The following is a 21240-nucleotide window of genomic DNA, read 5'->3' as shown; positions in this document are numbered from 1 at the left end:
AGCGCTTAATAAATGCCATTATTATTATTATTATTACCCCAACGCTTAGGGCAGTGCTTGGCATGTAGTAAGTGCTTACCAAATACCATCATTATTATTATTATCATTTTTCTAAAATGTCATTCCGCACACGTCTCCCTACTCCTCACAAACCTCTGATGGTTACTCATTCTTCTTGTGTCAAGCAGAAGTTCCAGATCATTGACTTTAAGGCATTCATTCAGCTCTCTCCCTCCTACTTCTTCATTTTTCTCCCACTGCACCCCGGCCTAAAATCTTCTTAATTGTGGTATTTGTTAAGCGCTTACTATGTGCCAGGCGCTGTACTAAGTGCTGGGGTAGATACAAGATAATCCCTGTCCCACACAAGGCTCACAGTCTTAATCCCCAAAGAGAGCATTCATTCATTCGTTGAATTCAATCGTATTTATTGAGCGCTTACTGTGTGCAGAGCACTGGACTAAGCGCTTGGAAAGTACAATTTGGCAACGTATGGAGACGGTCCCTACCCGACAACGGGCTCGCAGTGTAGAAAGGGGGAGACAGACAACAAAACAAGTAGACAGGCATCAGTAGCATCAAAATAGATAAACAGAATTATAGACAGATACACAGGAAGAGACGTATAGGGAAGCAGCATGGTTTAATAGAAAGGCCACGGGCCTGGGAATCAGAAGATGTGAGTTCTAATCCCGGCTCGGCCGCGTGTCTGCTGTGGGAACGTGACTTCCCTCTGCCTCAGTTCCCTCATCTGTGAAATGGAGATTAAGATTGGGAGCCCCATGTGGGACAGGGACTGCGTCCAACCTGATTATCTTAGAACGGTGCTTGGCACATAGTAGGCGCTTAACAAATATCATATTTTTTTTTAATGACTTCTGCAGGGTTTGAAAGTCCTGCCAGAAAGCTGCTTGGTCTCCTGGGGAAAGGGGAATGAAACATTTCCCATCTATTGGGAGAAATCCTCCTGAGAAAGCAGCGTGGCTCAATGGAAAGAGCCCGGGCTTGGGAGTCGGAGGTCGTGGGTTCTAATCCTGGCTCCGCCACTTGTCAGCTGTGTGACCTTGGGCAAGTCACTTCACTTCCCTGTGCCTCAGTTACCTCATCTGTAAAATGGGGATGACGACTGTGAGCCCCCCATGGGACAACCTGATCACCTTGTAACCTCCCCAGCGCTTAGAACAGTGCTTTCTAGACTAAATGCCATCATTATTATTATTATGCCCTCCCTCCACACATCCACCAAGCTAGCTCTCTTCCTCCCTTCAAAGCTCTATTGAGAGCTCACCTCCTCCAAGAGGCCTTCCCAGACTGAGCACCCTTTTTTCCTCTCCTCCTCCCCATCCCCCCCGCCCTATCCCCTCCCACAGCACCTGTATATATGTTTGTACAGATTTATTACTCTATTTTACTTGTACATATTTACTATTCTATTTATTTTGTTAATGATGTGCATTTAGCTTTAATTCTATTTATTCTGACAACTTGACACCTGTCCACATGTTTTGGTTTTTTGTCTGTCTCCCCCTTCTAGGCTGTGAGCCCATTGTTGGGTAGGGACCACCTCTATATGTCGCCAACTTGTACTTCCCAAGCGCTTAGTACAGTGCTCTGCACACAGTAAGCGCTCAATAAATACGATTGAATGAATGAATGAATACAAGTCAGCAACATACAGAGACGGTCCCTACCCAACAACGGGATCACAGTCTAGAAAGCAGCAGAGCAGAGAACAGAGTCAAAGAGATTGGATTATGAGGGGGGATTGTAGAGGAGCAAGGGAGATTTTAGGGAGAGCACGCCTGATGGTTTCAATTTTGTTGATGAAGTATGTAGCCAGGTCATTAGGGGAAAGCGAGGGTGGGGACGGGGGGACAGGAGGTTGGAGGAGGGAGTTAAATGTCAGGAACAGTTGGCGGGGCAGTGAGTTCACTAGGCCTAACTCGGACAAACAGGGTTGGCACAATATGGCTTCTGCCGGTGACTTCCTAAAACACTATGTGGAAAATACATATATATATAGAAATATATATATAATATATATAGATAGAGATAGAGATATATAGATAGAGATATATATCCGATAGTATGGAAAATGACTGAAGCAATACTCTTTACTGTTATTTTTTTCATCTCAAGTAGTTCAGTCTCATGTATATTTAATACAACCTTATTACTTATAACACTGTGGCCATCTGATTCCTGTTTTAGGTCCAACCTGTACAACATATATATCCGACCCAGGTCCAGTATGTGGAAGGAGACGCTGTCTACACTAATGGAACCATGTAAGTAATTTTTTAAAGTTGATTATGATTCTGTAGCAATGCTTTTCCCCAGGAGCGCAAGAACTGTTTCTGAAAGGGGGTGGGGTGGGAGTGTGTCTAATACGTAAGTGCTGATGTCGTGTCGTGTCGTGTGGACACTGACTAGTGTCCAAGCTTTTTGCAGCTTCCTCGAGTTCTGTTTTGGCTTTATGACCACTCTCAGGCTACGCTTCTGTCTCCCTTCACTCTCCACGCAGCTGTGAAAGTACTGACTGGATGGTAGCTCGGAGGGTGCAACTCGAAGGATGGAAGCCAAAAGCTACTGCAGACCTCATTAAACTCCAAATGGCTTCCAAGCTACTATTTAGTCCCATAGGGATTAATGGATAGAATACAGACTAATAATAATAATGACAATAATGGTATTTGTTAAGTGCTTGATGATAATAATGGTGTTAAGTGCTTACTATGTGCCAGGCACTGTACTAAGTGCTGGGGTGGATACAAGCAAAATCGAGTTGGACACAGTCCCTGTCCCATGTGGGGCACACAATCTCAACCCCCCTTTTACAGATGAGGGAACTGAGGCCCAGAGAAGTGAAGTGACTTGCCCAAGGTCACACAGCAAACAAGTGGCGGAGCTGGGATTGGAACTCATGACCTCTGACTCTTAGTCCTGTGTTCTATCCACTGCACCATACTGCTTCTCGCTATGCCTTCCTGCTTCATACTGCTTAGTACTATGTACTAAGGGCTCTCTCCCTCTAGACTGTAATAATAATAATAATGATGGTGTTTGTTAAGCACTTACTATGTGCAAAGCACTGTTCTAAGCACTGGGGTAGTACAAGGTAATCAGGGTGTCCCATGTAGGGCTCACAGACTTCATCCCCATTTTACAGATGAGGTAACTGAGGCCCAGAGAAGTAAAGTGACTTGCCCAAAGTCACACACCTGACAAGTGGCAGAAGCGGGATTAGGACCTACGACCTCTGACTCCCAAGCCCGGGCTCTTTCCACTAAGCCTTGCTGCTTCTCCTCGTTGTGAGCACAGAATGTGTCTGTTATATTGTTGTATTGTACTCTCCCAAGCGATTAGTACACAATAAGGGCTCAGTAAACACAATTAATACAGTCACTCATCCAATCCTGCCTAGATTACAGCATCAGCCTCCTTGCTGACCTTCCAGCCTCCTGTCTCTCCCCATTCCAGGGAGGGCCTGGAATGCCCTCCCTCCCAACATCCGCCAAGCTAGCTCTCTTCCTCCCTTCAAGGCCCTGCTGAGAGCTCACCTCTTCCAGGAGGCCTTCCCACACTGAGCCCCTTCCTTCCTCTCCCCCTCGTCCCCCTCTCCATCCCCCCCATCTTACCTCCTTCCCTTCCCCACAGCACCTGTATATATGTTTGTACATATTTATTACTCTATTTATTTTACTTGTACATATCTATTCTATTTATTTTATTTTGTTAGTATGTTTGGTTTTGTTCTCTGTCTCCCCCTTTTAGACTGTGAGCCCACCGTTGGGTAGGGACTGTCTCTATATGTTGCCAACTTGTACTTCCCAACCGCTTAGTACAGTGCTCTGCACATAGTAAGCGCTCAATAAATACGATTGATGATGATGATGATGATTCCAGTCCATACTTCACTTTGCTGCCCATATCATTTTTCTACAGAAACATTCAGGATATGTCACCCCGATCCTCAAAAACCTCCAGTGGTTGCCCATCCACCTCTGCATCAAACAAAAACTCCTTACCATTGGCTTTAAAGCAGTCCACCACCTTGCCCCCTCCTACCTCACCTCGCTTCTCTCCTCTAGTGCTAACCTCCACACTGTGCCTCCATCTCACCAGTCTCACTACCAACCCCTAGCCCACGTCCTGCCTCTGGCCTAGAACGCCCTCCCTCCTCTAATCCGACAGACAATGACTCTCCCCCTCCCTTCAAAGCCTTATTGAAGGCACATCTCCTCCAAGAGGCCTTCCCAGACTAAGCCCCACTTTTTCCTCATCTCCCACTCCCTTCTTTGTCATCCTGACTTGCTCCCTTTGCTCTTCCCCCATCCCAGCCCCACGGCACTTATGTACATAGCTGTCATTTTATTTACGTGTATTGATGTCTGTCTAGAGAAGCAGCATAGCTCAGTGGGAAGAGCACGGGCTTGGGAGTCAGAGGTCATGGGTTCAAATCCCAGCTCCACCAATTGTCAGCTGTGTGACTTTGGGCAAGTCACTTAACTTCTCTGAGCCTCAGTTCCCTCATCTGTAAAATGGGGAAGAAGACTGTGAGCCCCAAGTGGGACAAATTGATCACCTTGTATCCCCCCCAGCGCTTAGAACAGTGCTTTGCACATAGTAAGTGCTTAACAAATGCCATCATTATTACTATTATTATTATTATTCTCCACTCTTGACTGTAAGTCCATTGCAGGCAGGGAATGTGACTGTTTATTAATAATAATAATATTGATGGCATTTTTAAGTGCTTACTATGTGCAAAGCACTGTTCTAAGTGTTCTAAGCGTTTATTCAATCAATCGTATTTATTGAGCGCTTACTATGTGCAGAGCACTGTACTAAGCGCTTGGGAAGTACAAATTGGCAACACATAGAGACAGTCCCTACCCAACAGTGGGCTCACAGTCTAAAAGGGGGAGACAGAGAACAGAACCAAACATTCAGAACCAAACAGAACCAAGCGTTTATTGTTGTATTGTACTCTCCCAAGTGCTTAGTACAGTGCTCTGCACATAGTAAGTGCTGAATAAATATGGTTTAATAAAGGAGTGAATGAATGCAATTGACGGACTGACTAATTGGCTGGGGTAGATAAAAGATAATCAGGTCCCACATGGGACTCACAATCTAAGTAGGAGGGAGAACAGGGATTGAATCTCCATTTTGCAGATAAGGGAACAGAGGCACAGAGAAGTGAAATGACTTGCCCAAGGTCTCACAACAGACAAGTGGTGGAGCCAGGATTAGAACTCAGGACCTCTGACTCTTTCCACCGGACCACGCCACTTCCCTGTCTAAGACTAGGACCGAAGATCTAGATCTGCTTATACCTCTCACTTTCTGGCTGCTGGGCCCTGGACAAGTTACTAAACCTCTTGGTGTCTGTTTTCATGGGCAGGGAAATAGGACAATAATGTACGCGCTTTTAAAGGATGCTGGGAGGACGAATTAAGTTGTCATGGCTGGGGGTCCCTGGTTTGAAGATTGCAAACCACTGCTGCTGCTTAAGGAAAGTCTCCGCTTCCTCCAGTGTTCCCGTGCCCTTCCCACCACATATGGCAGTGTGGTGCCCCTTGGATGCCTCTTGTAGATTGTAAGCCCCCCGTGGGCAGGGATCATCATCATCATCAATCGTATTTATTGAGCGCTTACTGTGTGCAGAGCACTGTACTAAGCGCTTGGGAAGTACAAGTTGGCAACATATAGAGACAGTCCCTACCCAACAGTGGGCTCACATGTCTACCAACTCTATTGTACTGTACCTTTGCAAGCGCTTAGTACAGTGCTCTGCACACACTGAGTGCTGAATAACTATCACTGATTGATTGATCTTGTTGCCTAACCCAGCTTTTGCTAATCCCTCCTTGCTGCCCAGCTTTTGCAACTTGTGCAAATATTGGATGTTGTTCTTCATTTTTTTGTGGTATTTGTTAAGCACTTGCTATGTGCCAGGCACTGTACTAAGCGTTGGGGTAGAACAAGTTAATCAAATGGAATATAGTCCATATCCCACATGTGGATCACAGTCTTAATCCCTATTTTTTTTTACAGCTGAGGTAACTGAGGCACAGAGAAGGGATTTAAAAAAAAAATTATGGCATTTGTTCATTCATGCATTCAGTCAGTGCTTACTATGTGCTAGGCACTGTACTAAGCACTGGGGTAGATACGAATCAATCAGGTTGAACACAGTCCCTGTCCCGCATAGGACTCGCAGTCCTAATTCCCATTTTATAGGTGAGGTAACTGAAGCACAGAGAAGTTAAGTGACTTGTCCAAGGTCACGCAGCCAACAGGTGGCAGAGCTGGGATTAGAATCTAGGTTCTTCTGACTCCCAGGATCGGGCTCTATCCAGTAGGCCATGCTCCTTCTCATCTCCATTTAAATCCTTAAAGTGGCCTACAGTCCACTATAAGACATAATTTAGAAATATTGTGGTCAATGGATTTTTTCACCCCAAGTTGCTGTTGATATATATATATATATATATATATATATATATATATATATATATATATGTGTGTGTGTGTGTCTGTACATATTTATTACTCTATTTATTTATTTATTTTACTTGTACATATCTATTCTATTTATTGTATTTTGTTAGTATGTTTGGTTTTGTTCTCTGTCTCCCCCTTTTAGACTGTGAGCCCACTGTTGGGTAGGGACTGTCTCTATATGTTGCCAACTTGTACTTCCCAAGCGCTTAGTACAGTGCTCTGCACACAGCAAGCGCTCAATAAATACGATTGATTGATTGTTGAGCATAAAAATTGTACCGAACTTGTCTGATAGATTATTGTTTCTTTAGGGATGAGCACCTGCCTGCAAATACAGCAGAAACTTGATAAACTATAAAGGCCCTTCAAAAACCTTGTATAATTGATAGTGCTACACACAGCATAGACATCAACTTGAGGGGATTGATCGATAATAATAATGATAACTGTGGTATTTGGCACCACCATCCTCCCTGTCTCACAATAATAATAATAATAATAATAATAATAACGATGGCATTTGTTAAGCCCTTACTATGTGCAAAGCACTGTTCTAAGCGCTGGGGGGGATACAGTGTGATCAAGTTGTCCCACGTGGGACTCACAGTCTTAATCCCCATTTTTACAGATGAGGTAACTGAGGCTCAGAGAAGTTAAGTGACTTGCCCAAGGTCACACAGCAGACTTGTGGAAGAGCCGGGATTCGAACCCACGACGTCTGACTCCAAAGCCCGGGCTCTTTCCACTGAGCCACGCTGCTTCTCACAAGCCTGTAACCTTGGCGTTATCCTTGACTCCTCTCTCTCATTCACCCCACATATTCAATCACTAAATCCTGTCAGTTCCACCTTCGCTAAAATCTGCCCTTTCCTTTCCATCCAAACTGCTACCACGTTAATAGTCACTTATCTTATCATTTATCCTATCACTTATCCTATCCTATCATTCATTCAATCATATTTATTGAGCGTTTACTCTGTGCAGAGCACTGTACTAAGCGCTTGGGAAGTACAAGTTGGCAACATATAGTAGGTCCCTACCCAACAGTGGCCTCACAGTCTAGAAGGGGGAGACAGAGAACAAAACAAAACATATTAACAAAATAAAATAAATAGAATAAATATGTACAAATTAAATAAATAGAGTAATAAATACGTACAAACATATATACATATATACAGGTGCTGTGGGGAGGGGAAGGAGGTAAGGCCAGGGGGATGGGGAGGGGGAGGAGGGGGAGAGGAAAGAGGGGGCTCGTATCAGCCTCCTTGCTGACCTCCCAGCCTCCTGTCTCTCATCATCATCAATCAATCGTATTTATTGAGCGCTTACTATGTGCAGAGCACTCTCCCCACTCCAGTCCATACTTCACTCTGCTGCCCGGATCATCTTTCTACAAAAACGTTCAGGATGCATTTCCCCACTCCTTAAGAAACTCCAGTGGTTGCCCATCCACCTTCTCACAAATCCTCCAACAAAATCTCCTCACCATTAGCTTTAAAGCAGTCCATCACCTTGCCCCCTCCAGAGAATCAATCAATCAATCAATCGTATTTATTGAGCACTTACTGTGTGCAGAGCACTGTACTAAGCGCTTGGGAAGTACAAGTTGGCAACATATAGAGACAGTCCCTACCCAACAGTGGGCTCACAGTCTAAAAGGGCTCAAAGTCTAAGAGGAGCAGCGTGGCTCAATGGAAAGAGCACGGGCTTTGGAGTCAGATGTCATGGGTTCAAATCCTGGCTCTGCCGTTTGTCAGCTGTGTGACTTTGGGCAAATCACTTAACTTCTCTGTGCCTCAGTTACCTCATCGGTAAAATGGGGATGAAGACTGTGAGCCCCCCGTGGGACAACCCGATCATCTTGTAACTTCCCCAGCGCTTAGAACAGTGCTTTGCACATAGTAAGCACTTAATAAATGCCATTATTATAATAAATGCCATTATTATTATTACTCTCCTACTACAGCCCAGCCCTCACACTTCACTCCTCTAGTGCTAACCTTCTCACTGTACCCCGATCTCATCTATCTCACCCACATCCTCCCTCTGGGCTGGAATGCCCTCCCTTCTCAAATTGGACAATTACTCTCCCCAGATTCAAAGCCTTATTGAAAGCACATCTCTTCCAAGAAGCCTTCCCTGACTAAGCCCCCCTTTCCTCTTCTTCCACTCCCTTTTGCATCACCCTGACTTGCTCCCTTTGTTCATCCCCCCTCCCAGCAGCACTTTTGTGCATATCTGTAATTTATTTATATTAATGTCTCTAGCCTGTAAGATCGTTGTGGGCAGGGAATGTGTCTGTTTATTGTGATACTATACTCTCCCAAGCGTTTAGTACAGTGCTCTGCATACAGTAAGCACTCAATAAATATGATTGAATGAAGTGCTTAGTTTGTGCCAGGCACTGTACTAAGTGCTGGGTAGATAAAAGTTAATCAGGTTGGACACCCTGTCCCACATGGGGCTCACACTCTTATCCCCATTTTACAGATGAGGTAACTGAGGCCTAGAGAATAATAACGAATAATAATAATTTTGGTATTTGTTAAGCATTTACTATGTGCCATTCTCAGTTCATTCTCAGTCTCCTTTGCAGGCTCCTCCTCCCCCTCCCATCCCCTTACTGTAGGGGTTCCTCAAGGGTCAGGTCGTGGTCCCCTTCTGTTCTCTATTTACACTCACTCCCTTGGTGAACTCATTCGCTCCCACGGCTTCAACTATCATCTCTACGCTGATGACACCCAGATCTACATCTCTGCCCCTGCTCTCTCCCCTTCCCTTCAGGCTCGGGTCTCCTCTTGCCTTCAGGACATCTCCATCTGGATGTCTGCTCGCCATCTAAAACTCAATATGTCCAAGACTGAACTCCTTATCTTCCCTCCCAAACCCTGCCCTCTCCCTGACTTTCTCATCACTGTAGATGGCACTACCATCCTTCCCGTCTCACAAGCCCGCAACCTCGGTGTCATCCTTGACTCCGCTCTCTCGTTCACCCCACACATCCAATCTGTCACCAAAACCTGCCGGTCTCACCTCCACAACATCGCCAAGATCCACCCTTTCCTCTCTATCCAAACCGCTACTTTGCTGGTTCAATCTCTCATCCTATCCCGACTGCATTACTGCATCAGCCTCCTCTCTGATCTCCCATCCTCCTGTCTCTCCCCATCTCAGTCTATACTTCACTCTGCTGCCCGGATCATCTTTGTTCAGAAACACTCTGGGCATGTTACTCCCCTCCTCAAAAGTCTCCAGTAGCTGCCTGTCAACCTACGCATCAAGCAAAAACTCCTCACTCTCGGCTTCAAGGCTGTCCATCACCTCGCCCCCTCCTACCTCACCTCCCTTCTCTCCTTCTACAGCCCAGCCCGCACCCTTCGCTCCTCTGCTGCTCACCTCCTCCCTGTACCTCGTTCTCATCTGTCCCACCGTCGACCCCCGGCCCACGTCCTTCCCCTGGCCTGGAATGCCCTCCCTCCACTCATCCGCCAAGCTAGCTCTCTTCCTCCCTTCAAAGCCCTACTGAGAGCTCACCTCCTCCAAGAGGCCTTCCCAGACTGAGCCCCCTTTTCCCTCTCCTCCTCCCCATCTGTCCCCCAGCCCTACCTCCTTCCCCTCCCCACAGCACTTGTATATATATATTTGTACAGATTTATTACTCTATTTATTTTACTTGTACATATTTACTATTCTATTTATTTTGTTAATGATGTGCATATAGCTTGAATTCTATTTAATTCTATTTGTTCTGACTACTTTGACACCTGTCCACGTGTTTTGTTTTGTTGTCTGTCTCCCCCTTCTAGACTGTGAGCCCGTTGTTGGGTAGGGACCGTCTCTATATGTTGCCAACTTGTACTTCCCAAGCGCTTAGTACAGTGCTCTGCACACAGTAAGCACTCAATAAACACGATTGAATGGATGAATGAATGCCAAGCACTTTTCTAAGCACTGGGGTAGATACAAGGTAATCAGGTTGTACCATGTGCGGTTCACAGTCTTAATCCCATTATTACAGATGAGGTAACTGAAGCACAGAGAAGTGAAGTATATTGCCCAAGGTCACCTAGCAGACATGGGGTGGAGCCGGGATTAGAACCCACATCCTTCTGGCTCCTAGGCCCATGCCCTATCCACTAAGCCACGCTGGTCATTGCCTCTTCTGAACTGGGATTGTGGAAACACAGCCATTGGCTTCCCCTGTCCAGCTCTTTAGGGCTGCCCATCTCGCTCCTCTCAGTGAGATGGGGGACAACTGGAAGGAAGCTGGAGCCACATCAGGGACCCAAGCAACAACTCTCTCTCCCAGGCCTAGCCTCAGCAGGAAACGGATACCCCAGGTCTCACCCAATCTCAAATGGCGAACCGACTTCTCTCCAAGCCCTGACCACTTTTCCCCATGTGCTTTCTTAGCCCTGTGTACATCTACGTGACCACCATCCCAGCCCAATATGTGCATGTGGATGTGGGTTCAGTCAATCGGTAGCATCTATTGAATGCTTACTGTGTGGCGAGCACTGTACTAAGAGCTTGGGAGAGTCATCCAACAGAGTTGGATGAAATGGTTCCTGCCCTCAAGGAGTTTACAATCTAGTAGGGGGAGACAATAAAATAATTTACAGATAGGGGAAACAGCAGAGTGTAAGGATACATGCTATGGGTGTAGGGTGGGTATTAAAATGGTTACGGGGCACATGGCCACATGAGTAGGCAATGCAGAGGGGAGAGCGAATATGGTAGGGAAATGAGGGGTTAGGCAGGGAAGACCTCTTGGAGAAGATACACTCTTGGGTTTTTTTATTTTTTCCTTTATTTCTTCATCCCTACCCCAAGTTTGTCCCTGCACTCAAAATGAAAAGTTGGCAACATCCCAAAATGCTTCAAAACCAAGCCAACCCTAATTTTAAGATGAACTTCTAAAACATAATGATTCAGAATGGAAGAATAATTTTTCTGGGCAAAAAATATTCTCCCTCGTCTCTTGCTCTCTTTGCTGCTTGGCCTCTATTCCGTTCACTCTCTCTCTTAGCATGTGTGTGGGGGCGTGCATGCACATGCACACATTCATTCAAGCGTATTTATTGAGCACTTACTGTGTGCAGAGCACTGTACTAAGCGCTTGGGAAGTACAAGTTTGCAACATATAGAGACGGTCCCTACCCAACAACGGGCTCACAGTCTAGAAGGGGGAGACAGACAACAAAACAAAACATGTAAACCAAATAAAATAAATAGAATAAATATGTACAAGTAAAATAGAGTAATAAATATGTACAAATGGGGAGGGGGAGTAGGGGGAGAAGAAGGAGGGGGCTCAGTCTCACACATGTATTATCATCAATGATATTCATTGTGAGCACTTTACTGAGTTCTTGGGAGAGTGCAACAGAATTGGTTGATATGTTCTCTGCCCACAATAAGATCACAGTTTCCTGTCTCGGTGTGTCCTCTGTGTGATTGGGGCAGCCTATTAAAATAACTTCCTTTTTAAAGAATATTCTGGGTGGGGAGAGAGGAATAAGTGGGAGGGGGTAGTTCCTTTGTTTTTTTCTGCTTGCTTGTCACTAAGTAGCCTTCTGGAGACCCAGAGAAGAGGATTTATTTTATTTCCTGCTTGGGCTGCACTGGAGTTAAACAGTTCTCCTTCAGATGAGAGGTGAACTCCACAGCCAATAATGGAGGACAGAAGCAGCGGTGAGGGCACCGCAGGAGTTCAGAGTGACAGTGACCCTTCTGGATCTTAAGGGGCTGAGGGCCACTTGCAATTCCTTAAATAGTGAGTTTGAGTACCCTTAGTTGACCATGCTAAAAAAAAACTTTAGCCCATACCTGTATGTCCTATAGCAAAAACCTCACTATAGCCAAAGCAAAGTTCCAGTCAAATCATCTGGGCTACTAATAGGTAGATTGCTATCTTTTGATTCGATGAGAAGGTTAAAAGTGTTTTTTTTCAAATTTTATGACCTACTTATGAGATATCATTTGAACATTAAATATTCATTTGGAGATTGAGAACTGTCATCTGTAACCTCACTACCATTTAATGAAGTGAAAATCATCTTTGAGAGGAGTGCTTTTAAAGCGTTTCTTTCTATTAACTAACAGCTCCTGTTGATGAACTCAAAAGGAGCTGAATGATTCCATTCCAGAGAAATTGCTAAAAAAGAAAAGAAATTGTCTCAGAGGGGGAAAAGAACTAAACAAGGTTTCCAGCAGGTTTCCCAGGATTGGGTCCACCGAACTGCTCACGTTGAAACGTAGTAATTCCATATCTTGATTTCCCTGATCCTTGGAAATATTTTTAATGGTATTTGTTAAGCATTTACTATGTGCTAGGCACTGTACTAAGTGCTGGGGTAGATACATCAGGTTGGAGACAGTCCACGTCCCACCTGGGGCTCACGGTCTCAATCCCCATTACAGATGAGGCCCAGAGAAGTGAAGCGACTTGCCCAACGTCACACAGCAGACAAGTGGCGGCGCATCTTTGGTTACAGTTAATATTCCTTAGAGTGAGCACCGTTCTGAATTCGAGACCCACATATATGAAGGTTTCACTCGCATAATTTTTTGCCTCTGAGATTGTTAATCTTTGGGCAGCGTTTTGGGTTTCCTGACTGAATTTTTATTCCTTTAATAGACGAGCAGCCTATACGTACAATCCTGAAGCTCAGATTTATGCACCGAGCAGTGCCGCATCCTACTTTGAGGCCCAAGGAGGTGGAGCCCAAGTGACTGCCGTGGCAGCCTCTCCTTCAGCAATCCCCTCGCACAGTATGGTGGGCATCACCATGGATGTTGGAGGAAGTCAGATCATCTCCAGCTCCGGAGCCTATGTCATTCACGGAGGAATGGATAACACTAGACATTCTCTGTCACAGACGTCACGCTCATCCCCAGCAACGGTAATGTGCCATAGCTCTGTAGGGCCAGCAGCTACTACTGTGGGGCCAGAAGTTATTATATTATGAAATATGCCAGCCGAAGGAAATGGAATCCTTTAATGTGTTTACAATTAGGTTGACTAGAACAGAAAAATATCTGAAAGAGCACTGTTGAACAGGGTCTCCACCCATATTGCAGTCAGTGTTTGGCTGGGGGGCCCTCCACCTTAGAGTTAATTTGATGTATTTTCAGTAACACAGATCCATATACTCGTGTCTTGGTAATTAGATGAAAAAGGAAACAATTTTGTTTTTAAACCGATTTCAAAGTTTTAATATATCAACATTTCGTACCATTAATATTCTCAGTAGTATGCAGAAGGGGCATCTGAATCAGATCATTTCAATAATGGTATTTTTGGACACCATGAGGACATTTTAAAAACATTTTAAGATGCATAAAAAATATCAACTAGTACAACTAGCGAACTTGATATAGTTTGGGATTTTAAGCTTTTTTTTGGTGGGGGGGGAGCGGGGGCTTTACAATTCTTTTAGAGAAAGGAAGTAATGGAAAAATCTATCCCCATACTGTACATCCTTCGATCCAGGGGACTCCTACAGGGGTGATGGAACTGTTTTGGTCAGTTTTGAGTAGGTGGTTGCAGAGGCCTGGGGCAAGGAGTCCATCCCGACTGTAAGCGCTTAGTACAGTGCTCTGCACATAGTAAGCGCTCAATAAATATGATTGATGATGATGATGGTATCATTTGGGAACTAACTGGAACACCCCTCCCCGCCTCCATCAGAGAACCAGGACTGCCCCATTTTAGCTATGCTTGTGACTATGGCTGAAAAAAGCCAGTGTTTGAATAGCAATGCTTACCATAAAAACAGTTCCCTGCTGGGCTCATGTGTTTGTCTTTTTACAGTGCCTGATGCTATTTTGGGTGTTTCCCCTTAGTTTCCCAATTCCTGAAGTAGCTTCTGTTTTTGTTGTCGACGTGGTCTATAACATTCAGATATCCAACTGCATTGTCTGAGGCTGCGTTTCACTAAATTCTGAAGTTATTTCTGCTCTTTTCGCTTTCTGTCACCCCTTTCCAGCTCACCAAACAGCAGCTGTTGTGTGATATCCGTGCAGAGCACTGTACTAAGTGTTTGAGAGAGTACAGTAGACTTGGTAGACACAATGATACCATCAGTGGTATCTCCTGAATGCTCACTGAGCATCCTACTGAGAATTTATTCCACACTCATAACCCCTGAAGCTGGGTTGACTTAATAATGCAATGTATTCGTGGTTCAGTGGAAAGAGCCCGGGCTTTGGAGTCAGAGGTCATGGGTTCGAATCCCTGCTCCGCCACATGTCTGCTGTGTGACCTTGGGCAAGTCACTTAACTTCTTTGGAGTCAGAGGGCATGGGTTTGAATCCTGGCTCCACCACAATCAATCAATCAATCGTATTTATTGAGCGCTTACTATGTGCAGAGCACTGGACTAAGCGCTTGGGAAGTACAAATTGGCAACATATAGAGACAGTCCCTACCCAACAGTGGGCTCACAGTCTAAAAGGGAGAGACAGAGAATAAAACCAAACATACTAACAAGTCTGCTGTGTGACCTTGAGCAAGTCACTTAACTTCTCTGAGCCAGTTACCTCATCTGTAAAAATGGGGATTAAGACTGTGAGCCCCACGTGGGACAACTTGATCACATTGTATCCCCCCCAGCGCTTAGAACAGTGCTTTGCACATAGTAAGCGCTTAACAAATGCCATCATCATTATTATTATTCTCTGAGCCTCAGTTACCTCATCTGTAAAAATGGGGATTAAGACTGTGAGCCCCACGTGGGACAACTTGATCACATTGTATCCCCCCCAGCGCTTAGAACAGTGCTTTGCACATAGTAAGCGCTTAACAAATGCCATCATTATTATTATTATTATTATTATTATTATTATTCTCTGAGCCTGTTACCTCATCTGTAAAAATGGGGATTAAGACTGTGAGCCCCACGTGGGACAACTTGATCACATTGTATCCCCCCCAGCGCTTAGAACAGTGCTTTGCACATAGTAAGCGCTTAACAAATGCCATCATTATTATTATTATTCTCTGAGCCTCAGTTACCTCATCTGTAAAATGGGGATTAGGACTGTGAACCCCACATGGGACAACCTGATCACTTTGTATCCCCCCCCAGCGCTTAGAACAGTGCTTTGCACATAGTAAGCGCTTAACAAATGCCATCATTATTATTATTATTATTATTATTCTCTGAGCCTCAGTTACCTCATCTGTAAAATGGGGATTAAGACTGTGAGCCCCACATGGGACAACCTGATCACCTTGTATCCTCCCCAGCGCTTAGAACAGTGCTTTGCACATAGTAAGCGCTTAACAAATGCCATCATTATTATTATTATTATTATTATTCTCTGAGCCTCAGTTACCTCATCTGTAAAATGGGGATTAAGACTGTGAGCCCCACATGGGACAACCTGATCACTTTGTATCCCCCCCCAGCGCTTAGAACAGTGCTTTGCACATAGTAAGCGCTTAACAAATGCCATTATTATTATTATTATTATGTATTAAACGGTTACTGTGTAGAGCACTGTACTAAGCAATGGGTAATGTACCCAGGTGAGGATGAGAATTCTAATTAGAATTCTAGAATTAGAATTCTAATTAGAATCTGTCTGGGGGACGGGGGGCCTATGGTTTAAAACCAAAAAAGGGGGAGAGGGGACTGGTGGCAGCCTCATCGGGGTGGATGGAGACAAAACTTTAGGCCATGTGAGAGACACTGTGCAAAGTTCTGCAGGGCACAAGGGCCGTAGTGGCCATGTCCGCCGCGGTCTTCTAGAAATTTCTGGAGGCGGCGCCTGCGGAGTCTTTTTTTCTTTTTCCTCTTCCACTGGGGTGAGGTGAGGCGAGTTCATTCATTCATTCATTTATTCATTCATTCATTCAATCATATTGAGTGCTTGCGGTGTGCAGAACACTGTACTAAGCGCTTGGAAAATGCAATTCAGCAACAGATAGAGACAGTCCCTACCCAACAACGGGCTAGAAGGCGGTGAGGGGGCGACGGCCAAACAAAAGCTGACATGGCGGTCCTTCGGGGCCCGAGCCCACAGAGACAAGATGGCGGACGGGCGGCGCCGTGCCCCGCTGGAACGACTGAGCATCGGAAGAGGCAGGCGGCCGCCACATGCATGCATGTGTGAGGGAGGCCGTAGCGGGGATGAAGCCCCGCGCTAAGGAATAAGCGCTTAGTACAGTGCTCCACACACCGTTAGCGCCCCATAAATGCGGATGAATGAATGACTAACACCTCCCTCATACTCCGCCGGTGGTTTATTATTACTAAGTGACGTCGAGTCGTTTCCGCTTCATGGCGACTCCATGGATATATTTTCTCCAGAACGCCCTGTCCGCGGGCATAATCCGCAACCTTTCTAATGGTTCGTTCGCTACGGTAGCTGCACCATTTGCTCTCGTCGCTTCAGCTTTCCCGCCAAAACCTACGCAATTCCCGCCAAAACCTACGCAAGCGTAGCCGGAAATAGCCCAGTGCCCCGCCCCCCTCCCTTTCTCCTCCTTCTTCCTTTCCCTCCACAGCTCCTTTTCCTCAGTGTAGCTGTGGTCTCTGAGGTGGAGTCGCCCGCCATTGCGACCTCCAGCATGCAGAACCTAAGCCGCCCGTGCCCCGAAGGCTCCGGGAAGCCGGACGCCCCGAGCCTCCCCACCCCGAGTCTTCCGGCCCTGCGGGGGCCGAGCCCCCCGACTGTGAGGGGAGCCGAGCCCCCCAGCCGAGCCCCACGGCCGAATTCCCCCGCCCCCGGGAAAGGCGAACCCCCAAACCGAGCCCCCCGGCCGAATTCCCGTGGCCCGCCGAGAGCCGGGGCTCCCGGCCTCGGGAAAGGCGAACCCCAAAATCGAGGCCCACGGCCGGATTTCCTAGCCCTTCCAGGGGCCGGGAAAGCCCAGGCCTCAGGCGCCCCCAGGCCGCGTGGGAAGGCGAGCCCCCAAGTCGCCAGGGCGGCCAACCCCGAGCCCCCGAGCCACGCGGCCACCCGGGGAAGCCGAACCCCCAAACCTGGCGGGAAGCCGCCCCCCAGCAATGGGCAAGCGGAGCTGCGAAGCCCGGCTTGCAAACCGCCCTTCCAGGCGGTGGACGGAGCCCAGGCTCCCAGCCCGAAGCGAGCCGAGCCCCCGAACGGCCCGGGGAGACGGCGCTTCCAGCCCTGGAGAAGCCGAGCCCCTAAGCAGTGCGGGCAGCCGGGCCCCCAACCTGAGCAGGGAGCCAAGGCGCCCTCCTCGGAGAACGCCGAGCCCCCAAACCGCATGGGGAGACGACGCTTCCAACGCTGGAGAGGTCGAACCCCTAAGGAGGGCGGGGATCCCAGCCCCCAACCCGCGCAGGGAGCCACGGCTCCCGTTTTGGAAGAAGCCGAACCCCCAAATGGCGCGGGGAGCCAATTCTTTCGGCTCTGGAGGAGCCGAGCCCCTGGAGACTGCGGGGGGCCGAGCCCCCAGACCAAGCTGGGAGCCGAGCCCCGAAACGCTAATGGGAGCCGAATCCCCAGACGGCGCCGGGAGCCCCGCTCCCAGCCTGTACCGGAGGGCGAGACTTCCAACCCCGGGAAAGCCAGGGTCCCGGCCCCCGAGGGCGGCCAAGACCCCCAGCCAGCGACGGATCTAGAATCCCAATCCCGCAAGACCCGAGGTACAGGCTCCCAGACCCGGAGGAGCCGCAGCCGAGGCTCCCATTCCCGCAGGAGCCGCAGCCGAGGCTCCCGTTCCCGCAGGAGCCGCCGCCGCCGCGGCTCCCGTTCCCGCAGGAGCCGCCGCCGAGGCTCCCGTTCTCGGAGGAACCGCCGCCTCTCCCAGGATAGGAGGGCTCGAAGCCTAGTTTGCCGGGCCGCCGGGAACCCGAGCCCCCAAATCGCGCAGGAAGCCGGGGCTCTCGAGCCCCACGTCCACGCGAGGGGCTCAGGCTTCTGGCTGTGGGAATGTGGAGAGGCCCAGCCCTTGGGGAGCGCAGCCTCTTGGGTCTGGTGGCAAGAAGAATCCCAGCTCGGGGCCAGTGGTGGCTTCGAGCCCGGCGAGGAACCGGGCCCTTACACCGCGTGGGGAGGCCAGCCTCCCTGGCTTAGAGGTCAGCAACCCAACTGGGAACACCAGGCCTCAGCTCCGGTAAGTCCAGAAGCGGAGAGAATCCCTACACCCGCACGGAGAGAACCGGGGACGCCCATCACCTTCCCAACTTGTCTTTCCGGGCCAGGGACCGCTCGCCGCCCTGAAAAAACACCCGCCTGGGGCAATTATCGGCATTCATTCGATCGTATTTAAGGAGCACTTACTGTGTGTGCAGGGCACTGTACTAAGCGCTTCGGAGAGTACATTACAACAAGCACATTCCCTGCCCACAACGAACTTAGGGTGTGGAGTGGGCGGGGGCGGGCTCCAATCACTGCACACGGGTATCCGCTGTCCTCCAGGAGATCTTAATGGTCACGGTGGTTGTCTTGATTCAGCTTTCAACTTACTCGTCCATATATTTGGCCAGATAAAATAAAACCCCGAGGCGGTGGTTAATTAAGTGGCCACCGGGGAAGATGCAGGGTGCAGGCTGATTGTAGTGCCTTGGCTTTTAAGGGGTTGGGGGGTGGGCAGGGAGGAGAGAGAGAGAGGAGAAAATTGCACTACAATGAACCAAATGACCATTTCTTTGTCCTCTCCTCCCATCTCCGAACCCCTGTCTCCTAAAGCAGCATGCAAATTTAACACATGCACGGTGCTCACAGGTAGTTTACAGTCTAACGGTGACGCTTATAGTTGGGTTTTTTTTTTTAAAATAAGCCTTTGGTTTCTGTTAAGGTCAAGTGACAGCATAATGCTTCCCATCCATTTTTGGTTCACTAAGCACCTCGGTATTCCCCTCCTCAACCCCCCCCCCCCCCCCCCCAAGTACTTATTCACATAGCTTTAAACTCTGTTGCTTCCCCTTATCTGAAATTTATTTTAGTGTCTGTCTCCCTCATTAGCTCATTCTGTGCAGGCTTGCTGTCTAATAACTCTATTGTATTCTCCCGAGTGTTTAGTACAGTGCTCAGTTCAGAGTAAGCTCTCGATAAATGTTATTGATTTTAGGTGGGGGCACCCCTTTTCTCTTTGGAAGTCCAGAAGCTTTACTGGAAAGCACTGCACTAGGGAATAGTAAAATTGACAGCCTCCCTTGCCATCCAGATTGTTCTAACACCTCGTTTGCTGGGATTGTGTGAGACTATTGCACAAGTACTAATTAACTCCTGTTAACTCCTAGATCACAAAGCTCCACGAGAACATGGCGGGAATGTCGGCCTGGCCGAGAACTGTAGTGGCTTTCAAAGGGGTCATTCCAAGAAATACTGTTTTGATGATCCCCAGAACCGGGTTTTCTTAGTGTAGTATTAAATACATGGTCCGGCCGAGGAGGATTGCCAGTCAATCCGCAGACAGCTTTTGATTTTTCCCGTGTGACTGCAGGCCATTTAAAGGATTTTTAACCTTTCCTTGGCAGCCTCTGGTTCCTTTCAGTCAATCAGTGATATTTACTGAGTGCTTGTTGTGTGCAGAGCACTGTATAAGCGCTTGGGAGAGTTCAGTAAAGCAAAATTGGTAGAAACGTTCCCTGCCCATAGCAAGCTGTAACAGGTACCTGGGGAGAGAGCTAGACTCTTTCACTTTTTGGTCTTCTGGGCAAGCCATCATACTTGCTGCTTTCAGTTGTTCTAAACTCTGGTGTTCAAAAAAAAGACTAGCAATCAATTAATGGTATTTATTGAGCTCTTACTATGTACAGAGCAGATTATAGCACGTGGAACCCAAGGTGCATATAGTATAGACCAAAAAAGTTCAGTCTCTTTCTCCCTGCAGAACACAGTGCCATACAGTCCTATAGACTGTAAGCTCGCTGTGGGCAGGGAATGTGTCTCTTATTGTTATATTGTACTCTCTCAAGTGCTTACTACAGTGCTCTGCACACAGTAAGTGCTCAATAAATACTATTGCATGAATGAATAAATATGATTGAATGAAATGCGATCAAAGTAGTAGTCACCACCTCCTGTCTTGGTGATCAAAATCCCATCAACCCTTCAGTCTCTTCCCAGCCGATTGGTGTTTTCAAAAGAAGAAATATGACTTATGAGCATATAATTATTATTACTGCCTATGAGCAGAAATCGTGTCTACTAACCCTGTTGTGTTGGACTCTCCCAAGTTCTTAGTACAGTGCTCTGCACACAGTAAGTGAGGCCTAATGGCAAGAGCACTGGCTTGGGAGTCAGAGGACGTGTGATCTTGGGCAAGTCGCTTCACTTCTCTGGGCCTCAGTTACCTCATCTGTAAAATGGGGATTGACTGTGAGCCCCTTGTGGGACAACCTGATTACCTTGTATCCACGCCAGTGCTTGGCACATAGCGCTTAACAAATGACATAAGTATTAAGGAATACTATTGATCGATCGATTGATTGCTGAGCACTGTACCAGGTACTTAGGTAGATACAAAATAAACAGTTCAAACCTGGTCCCCGGCCCACAATCTAACTGGGAGAGGGCGGACACATATTAAATAGGAAAAAAAAAATGACAGCCAACAATAAATTCAAACAAAATGAGCAAATTTTTAAATGGAACAATTAGAAATTCACATCATTGAAATAAGTAGTTGGGAAGCAGCGCGGCCTAGTGGATAGAGCACGGGCCAGAGAGTCGGAGGACGTGGGTTCAAATCCCAGCTCTGCCACTTGTCTGTCGGGTGACCTTGGGCAAGTCATTTAACTT

General features: G+C 47.3%; 1 protein-coding gene across 4 annotated transcripts in view; it reads left to right on the top strand.

Annotated features, from left to right (window-relative positions):
* Positions 1 to 21240, top strand: part of RFX2 (regulatory factor X2) — a 182068-nt gene that overhangs the window by 83083 nt on the left and 77745 nt on the right. For all 4 annotated transcript variants that reach the window (XM_038740367.1, XM_038740369.1, XM_038740368.1 and 1 more), the window contains 2 exons: positions 2212 to 2288; positions 13154 to 13418. In XM_038740367.1, coding sequence (XP_038596295.1) covers positions 2212 to 2288; positions 13154 to 13418 — 342 coding nt within the window. The remainder of the gene's footprint in view (positions 1 to 2211; positions 2289 to 13153; positions 13419 to 21240) is intronic.

Source organism: Tachyglossus aculeatus, chromosome X1, assembly GCF_015852505.1.
Source record: "Tachyglossus aculeatus isolate mTacAcu1 chromosome X1, mTacAcu1.pri, whole genome shotgun sequence".
NCBI lineage: Eukaryota > Metazoa > Chordata > Mammalia > Monotremata > Tachyglossidae > Tachyglossus > Tachyglossus aculeatus.
The sequence above is the reverse complement of the archived record's forward strand: the minus strand, read 5'-3'. Positions and strand labels throughout refer to the sequence as shown.